The sequence below is a fragment of the Garra rufa genome, chromosome 9 (genome assembly GCF_049309525.1).
Source record: "Garra rufa chromosome 9, GarRuf1.0, whole genome shotgun sequence".
Classification (NCBI taxonomy): domain Eukaryota; kingdom Metazoa; phylum Chordata; class Actinopteri; order Cypriniformes; family Cyprinidae; genus Garra; species Garra rufa.
This window is the reverse complement of record NC_133369.1, coordinates 40864219-40872707: the sequence shown is the minus strand read 5'-3', so window position 1 is coordinate 40872707 and position 8489 is coordinate 40864219. Positions and strand designations below refer to the sequence as shown.

Here is an 8489-nt window from a genome sequence, read left to right as displayed (position 1 = left end):
GCGTCTCCATCTTTCTTCCCATTTACATTCACGTCTCAATCTTTCTTCCCCTTTAGATTCACTTCTCATTCCTTCTTCCCATTTACATTCACTTCTCCATCTTTCTTCCCCTTTACATTCACGCCTCCATCTTTCTTCCCATTTACATTCACGTCTCCATCTTTCTTCCCATTTACATTCACTTCTCCATCTTTCTTCCCATTTACATTCACTTCTCCATCTTTCTTCCCATTTACATTCACGTCTCCATCTTTCTTCCCATTTACATTCACGTCTCCATCTTTCTTCCCCTTTACATTCACATCTCCATCTTTCTTCTCCTTTACATTCACATCTCCATCTTTCTTCTCCTTTACATTCACGTCTCCATGTTTCTTCTCCTTTACATTCACGTCTCCATCTTTCTTCTCCTTTACATTCGCGTCTCCATCTTTCTTCCCCTTTACATTCGCGTCTCCATCTTTCTTCCCCTTTAGATTCACTTCTCATTCATTCTTCCCATTTACATTCACTTCTCCATCTTTCTTCTCCTTTACATTCACGTCTCCATGTTTCTTCTCCTTTACATTCACGTCTCCATCTTTCTTCCCATTCACATTCACGTCTCCATCTTTCTTCCCCTTTACATTCGCGTCTCCATCTTTCTTCCCCTTTACATTCGCGTCTCCATCTTTCTTCCCATTTACATTCGCGTCTCCATCTTTCTTCCCATTTACATTCACGTCTCAATCTTTCTTCCCCTTTAGATTCACTTCTCATTCCTTCTTCCCATTTACATTCACTTCTCCATCTTTCTTCCCCTTTACATTCACGCCTCCATCTTTCTTCCCATTTACATTCACGTCTCCATCTTTCTTCCCATTTACATTCACTTCTCCATCTTTCTTCCCATTTACATTCACTTCTCCATCTTTCTTCCCATTTACATTCACGTCTCCATCTTTCTTCCCATTTACATTCACGTCTCCATCTTTCTTCCCATTTACATTCACTTCTCCATCTTTCTTCCCCTTTACATTCGCGCCTCCATCTTTCTTCCCATTTACATTCACGTCTCCATCTTTCTTCCCCTTTACATTCGCGCCTCCATCTTTCTTCCCATTTACATTCACGTCTCCATCTTTCTTCCCCTTTACATTCGCTCCTCCATCTTTCTTCCCATTTACATTCGCGTCTCCATCTTTCTTCCCATTTACATTCACGTCTCCATCTTTCTTCTCCTTTACATTCACGTCTCCATCTTTCTTCCCATTTACATTCGCGTCTCCATCTTTCTTCCCATTTACATTCGCATCTCCATCTTTCTTCCCCTTTACATTCATGTCTCCATCTTTCTTCTCCTTTACATTCATGTCTCCATCTTTCTTCCCCTTTACATTCATGTCTCCATCTTTCTTCCCCTTTACATTCACGTCTCCATCTTTCTTCCCCTTTACATTCACTTTTCCTTCCTTTCCATTCCCTCCAACCTTTTTATTCCGCTTTACTTTCCCTCCTCCCTCCCTCCCCTTTACAAATACACCCCTAAAGACCACCCTTTTTTTTGAGAGAAGTTATCCTGTTTCGGACATAATTTTTTACACCGGTCCACGTTCGGTTCTTCAGTGCTGGTTCAGCTTTTATGCAACTCTCACAGTCTTTCTTACCGGGAACTTTGCATGTCTGGATAAAGGTTATCATATTTCGCTCTACAGCCTGCACCTCTGTGTTGTCCCATTTACGCTTCGAAAGACTTGAAGAATCTACAAAATAAATACATTAATTACTTAAGTCAGTTGCCTAATGTAGATATGTATATTATAATTCTGGAAACAGGTTTAAGAGTTTTAATGCAACTTTCACAGTAACAATAGCTAAATTGTGTTTATAAACTATATAAACTATTATAAAGGTTTATAAACTACTTACTTACATGAAGCATCTTAGTAATATACCAGCCACCAAGAAATCTTACCAGTCAATTTAATGAAGCAAGTATATATATTTTGTTATAGGCTGAATCTTGTGTCAAAAGTTTAATATATGTTAGAAATCATTGCAGAGTATGCAAAATATTAATAATTTTAACAATAACACAATAAGGATCAAGAAGTACGGACTTGAATTTCACATAACAGATGTTTATGCATTCTCCACAAGAAAAAAAAAAAAACTGAATTAATAAAAATGACCACATTCACTTGAATCCTAATGTTGTGTCATTCCCTCAAAGATCATTGACTGTTTTTATGTTTTGTGATAGTTGTTCATGAATCCCTTGTTGGTACAAAGCAACCTGGTGTTCATTATTTGGTTTTCCAGCATCTTCTGCCTATTTGACCTTTTTCCAAAGGTGACTGTAGGACTTTTGGCTTGTTTCCACCAAGTGATATAGTTCAGTACAGTACAGAGTGTAATTATGTCCATTTCCATTGTCAGAAATTGTGAAAAAGCAAATTGTATTTTGATGTCTCTATAGTGATTAAACATGAGATACAATTAATTTTTAGTATATTAAACAGGCATTCGTAGTCTCTAAATCTATTATTTTGTTCTGGCCATATCATTTTGGCTGAGCACTTTCTATAGTTATTTTGAACTTCACCGTAGTACAGTGCTGACTTTGTAGCATACATTTGACAATTTTTTGCTTTTGTCTTTATTTCTCCTTTTATAATCCTCTTATACTTTGTACTGATACTTATGACAATATTTGTTCATTAAAACTGACATTTAACAAAAAGAGGCAGAGTTGTGATTTATCGTTGATTGCAACTTTCCGGCATAGGCTACACCAACGCCTATCAAGTAAACTTGGTCAGGGTGTTAGGTCCCGAATCATACCGTACTGTACTGTACTGACCTGTATCGCTTGGTGGAAACAAGAGCCAGGGGTGGAAACTTTTGGAATTGGAAAATCAGTATGTATTGAACTAGGGCTGGGCGATACAACGATAACGATATATATCGCGATGGACACGTGATCGATATCAATAAAAAATATGTTCGATAAAACGTTTGATTCTTTATTCTTCGTTGGGAAGAAAACAGAGGTTGCGAAGCAAGTTTGGTTGCATTAACAAAGGCACTGGCTCTCTGGTAACCTAGCAACATAGGTATTGACACGTTAACAGCCAATCATGTAACAGTATCACGTTTGGTTGCGCCATATCGTTGTCTAGTGCTGGTCTGCTGGATTCCTGCTGTTCATAAGCAGAAAATGAGTGCCGCAGCGAGCGAGGAAATTGTAAATAAAAGAGGATATCATAATTTTGGATATCATAACTCTGACCGTAGTCAGACCGTAGTCAGTGTTTCCCCTGTCATTATTTTAGGGCGGTGGCCCGCCCAGCCCCCCTTTAACGTCAAGTTAATTTTATTTTCTATATAGCGCCAGATCACAATAGAAGTTAAGGTTATCTTTCCTACAGAACAGGTCCTTGTTGTTTTAAACAAACTTAATAGCCTTATGTTATTTATCTTATTTACACAACGGCATGTAATTTTTGTCTCTACATGGTCACGCGTTTACAATTTCACCTCCTCGAAAGCACGGACTGGATCGCGAACTCCATTACAAAAACAGGAATTACTATAGCGCGGAATGCTGCGGAATTCGGAAGTCGATTTTTGGATTAAGAAATCAAAAGTTGGTCTGTCACTTAATTCAAATCGCGATATGGACTAGTGTCTGTGAAAACTGAAATGCAAAAAGACCTTTTCAATATGAATCCTGCGTGTTCCGTTTGCCTCTGTTTGTATGAATGGTGGAGACATGTTTTTTTTTCACTACACGCATACTGAAGCACACGTGACGCTCCCGCTAATTTTTGGCCTTAACATCTCACATGAACAGATAAACTCCAATAAATACATCTCCAAAGCTTCTGTGAGTGTCACTTTTTGTCAATTTTACCGTTTCATTAGTGAAACTAGCATCATTCATATCATACTGTATACACACTGAAACTTCACGGCAACCTGTCAAAATAAAAGTATGTTTAACATGTAACAGAAAAATATTAGTCTTGTTTTACTTTGTACAGTATAATGTAGGTGTTTATATATTCACATTTCAATAATTTACATAAAACAATATATATGATAAAAAATAAATATTACAACAAGAGTCACCACTTAATTGTAGAAAAAAAACTACAGTTATTATTAAAACTTTTATTTAACTGAATATAATTTTTCTTCTATGTATTTATTTTAACAGTAAAGCTCTGTTATTTTATTTATTTTTTTAAAGAAGAAAATTTACACATTAATATTTACACCCTCTTGCTCTTAATGCACTGTTGCTCCTTCTGGAGCATCAGTACATGTTTTCACCTTTTTTTAATACAAGTCAGTTGTCCTCAGTGTGAAAGGTGGATCTCAAAATCATACATTCACCTTTGGAAGGGGGTCAGATACACAGAAGGTGCTGGAAAACCAAATAATGAACAGCAGGTTGCTCTGGACCAACTCAGGACTCATGAACAACTATTATAACACACAAACAGTCATTAATCTAAGGCACGAAATTTGATGAAATACATTTAAAGGGGTCAATAGGTGCCAATTTTTATTTTTTTTCTCAATGGTAGTGTAAAAAACACTGCAGAAATCAGGCCATTCTGTAGCATGTTCCTTTAAATGCAAATAAGCTCCGCTGACCCCACCCCTCTCTTCTGTAAAATTATCAGCCATGCTCTGTGTACTTAAGCTGCCTTTAGCTGCATTTAGCAGCGTTTAGCCCTTTAACTAGCACATTATTAGCAAAACTGAATCAGGACAGTACTAAATTAAAAATAGCATGCAATTTTCTTGATCCCTCTTGGTTTTTATTTAAAATTATATCTTGCATATTCTGCTAGGGGATTGTGAACTTATGAACACAACTGTAGCTGTTTGTGTACAGTTGGAAAGCAACACACTTTATTTTTTTGCATAATGCTTAACAAATATTAATTAAAAATCCTAATTTTTCCAATATTGTTGCCTTAATTTCTCTGTTCAGGTCAAATTATTTGACATGTACCTTTGGCCTTATGACATGGCAAAGTTTTTGTTTCAGTGTATAAGACATTTGAAAGATGATTTAAAGTAATTTTAATGCTAATTAAGGCCTAAGGATTTTCTTACCTTGTTCCTTTGATGGACACTGCATCTGGCAAAAAGATGGATGGTCTTTCTCTGCTGGTGTTGTTTTAGGCAAGTCTCTGGGCTCCTCCTCATCTTCGCTTGACATTTCATCACCTTGTGTCTCAAGTTGCTCTGAAAATACATTGACAATAATTTTAACATATAGTAGTCGACATTTGAAGTTATGAAGAGCTTTACAGTTATTATTGAAAAGCCTCTTACAAACACTAGTGAAGTGGAAAAACATTGATAAACCTTAGTGAAATTCATTCATGTGCATTACTGAAAACCTCACACAAACACTAGTGAAAACCTTGATCAACCATAGGGACATTCATTTAAATGAATTTCATGAAGGTTTATCAATGTTTTCACTAGTGTATGTAGAAGGCTTTTCAATAATTACGACCTATACAGCCCCTCATATGAAGTGAGTCAAAACCTTTCATCAAAGTCCTAAAACCACACAAAACAACTAAAAACAACAACCATTTTTTGATCTACTTTCAATGTCAACTACAGCAGACATAGATTTGTAAGTACGTACAGCACAGACACACAAAAATGTTTTTAAGTATGCTCATACCATTTGGGTCGATTTCTATTTCGTCAAGTTTCTTTCCTTTGAATTCAGTCAATGTTCCCTTTTCCATTGCCATCAGGACCTTGCTCATTTTGGCGAGCTGCAGCGTGCCCTCTGGTAATCGGTAGTATTGTCTGTGAATTCTGATATCGTGACCCAAAAAGTCAGCAAGTTGGTCTGCTTCGTTTTCATTCAGGTTGAGAATCTTCGACATGGTTGCTATGTGTTTTCTCAGCTTAGTTGATGATAGTGATTGAGGATTCTTTATGCCACATTCACGAGCAGCTCTGCTGATGCATTCTCCTCCTCTGTAGGCTGACATTGCTCCAGGTCTGGCAAACATAAAGGGATTCTCAGTTGGAACGCCACAAGCCTCACGTGTTTCAGCGAGCAGCTCCATGGCAGAAACCATAGCAGGCTTGAGGAGCACAGGGACCTTTCTCCCTCGTTTACCACGGATCTCAACTCTGGTGAAGTGCATACACAGCTTTTTCTCAAATTCAGAGAGACAGATGGCAATATCTTCATGTAGCTCGGAAGAATCTCTGCTTTTAAAAGCTGACAGAAGCATCCGCGATACCTCACCTTCTCTTCGTCTGTTAAACAGGATCACTTGAGACAATGTGACCTTGGCAAGAGCAGCGTAGCTGTCTGCAGAACTTGGGCAATTTCTTAGCTTACTGAGCAACTTATCGTGTTTCTTCTCCAGATGATTATGCAGGACTTTGACATCTTGAGTGAAAGGAATGATCTGTGGTGCATTCCACTTGGCTTCTTTCAGTGTAGTAATTGCACCAGCAGAAATGTATTCATTCCATCTAGCCTGATGTATTTTTCTGAAGTCTCGTGCGCACTCGGCACGCTCATGATCACCGTACATCATGGCGTTGCTCTCGACAATGCTACTGATTTTGTTTACTGAATGGCCAAGTTTGAGAGCTAAAGAAGGAATGCCGTATGAGTTCTTCTCTTCATCGTATCCAGCTACAACTTTAACAGCTGATATGACATGCTTAAAGTTTGCTGGTATGATGAAGTCAGCCATTGATCTCAATGGGGTAATCTTTCTTGCTTCAAGAAGCAATCTGCCAACTTCTCTCATCTTTTGTCTTATGTAGTCATGTTTGGTTACATCAGACCCCATCCTGTTGAACATGTGTTCGCCCAGTTGCATGATGCATATATCAGAATGAACTACACGGGAAACCGCATCATAATTCATTACGGAGAGTATTTTCTTGAAACTTTTGCTCACCTCTAAGCCGACTGGTGTTTTCAGAGCGCACAGAGATCTAACTCTCTTTCTGCCCTGAGATTCATCATCTTTTGGTTTCAATGGACAATTTTTCATATGTTTCCAGAGGCTGCGTTTGTTGTAAAGGCCTTGGCAGTAGATGCAGTGAATAAATTCTTTGGCCCCTTTCTTCTTTTTTGGACGGTAGCAGGCAACCATCTCCCCATGTCCCTGTCTCACCACATCAGTGTTGTGGGCAAAGTTACCCCGTTTTCTAAGGAGGTTTAACTGCACTCGTCGTTCTTTGGAATTTTTTGGAAATGCTACAGCCTTTGCGACTTCTACTTCATTGCAATGGACAAACTCGAGGTGTCTTGCCATTTTTGAGTATGGCTTACTGCAGTAGAGGCAATACTGCTTCTTGTTGTATATCTTGCCTTTCTGCCTTGAAGATTGCACTGATTGAATAAAAGTCCTATCACCAGGCACGGTATCTGTCTCATCAGTTTGGCATCTCATTCTTTTTGGTGATGGTGCTGTTATACATTTACCCGACGAACAACCTTTCTCTTTAACTTCGGCTTTTGAAAAGAGCTTTCTAGAAGCACAAGCATGTGAATCATCTGAGCTGCTTTCAGCTATGTCATGTCCAGAAGAACTACCATCTGATCCATCGGAGCTGATTTTGGGTATGTAGTCAACATCGCTGTAGTCTGTCTCGCTGTTGCCACTTTCTGAATACTGAATGAGAGAATTAACATGTAGTACAAAATGTTACTATTATATTGAAGGGTTACTCCACCCCAAAATGAAAATGTTGTTGTTAATCACTTAGCCCCATGTCCAAACCCGTTCCAAAATCTTTGATCGTTTTCTGAACACAAATGAAGATATTTTTGATGCATTCTGACAGCTCTTTGACCCTCTCATAGACAGCAATGTAATTAACATGATCAACATCCAGAAACACAGCAAGGAGATGGATAAAATAATCCATGTGACATCAGCGGTTCAAGCTAAATTCTATAAAGCTACAAGAATAATATTGCATGCACAGAAAAAAAAGCTACTTTATTCAACAATCCATCTCCTCCGCATCACCCTAGTGCCATTTTGATGAATATCACCTGAATGCAAACAGCGAACATTGTTTTCTGTCAGACACAACACACAGATACATTTTATACGTTAATTTAAGCTTTGATTTGAGTGAAAACAATGTATTTGGCATGTTGTGGCTGACACAGTACAACATACATGGGTCAGAGAGCTGTCAGAAAGCATTCAAATATCTTAATTTCTATTCCATGGGGCTTAGTGATTAATGACAAAATGTTTATTTTGGGCTGGAGTAACCCTTTAAATGGTTAGAGTCCACCCTAAAATAAAAATTCTGTCATCATTTACTCACTTTCATTTTGTCCCAGACCCGTAAGACCTTCGTTCCTCTTCAGAACACAAATTAAGACATTTTGAGGAAGATGCAAGATATTTTTGATCCCAAAGTTATCTCACCCTCCATAGAAGGCAAGAGTCCTACCATGGCCAAGGCACAGAAAC

The 8489-nt window shown here is 38.1% G+C and overlaps 1 protein-coding gene across 1 annotated transcript in view; it reads right to left on the bottom strand.

The window, feature by feature from the left end:
* Positions 1–1420: 1420 nt before the first annotated feature.
* Positions 1421–8489, bottom strand: part of LOC141343268 (uncharacterized) — a 16802-nt gene continuing 9733 nt past the window's right edge. Inside the window, exons 2-4 of the mRNA XM_073847861.1 lie at positions 5699–7670; positions 5113–5244; positions 1421–1742 (exon numbers count right to left, since the gene is read on the bottom strand). Of these exons, the coding sequence (XP_073703962.1) occupies positions 1525–1742; positions 5113–5244; positions 5699–7670 (2322 nt within the window). The 3' untranslated portion in view covers positions 1421–1524. The remainder of the gene's footprint in view (positions 1743–5112; positions 5245–5698; positions 7671–8489) is intronic.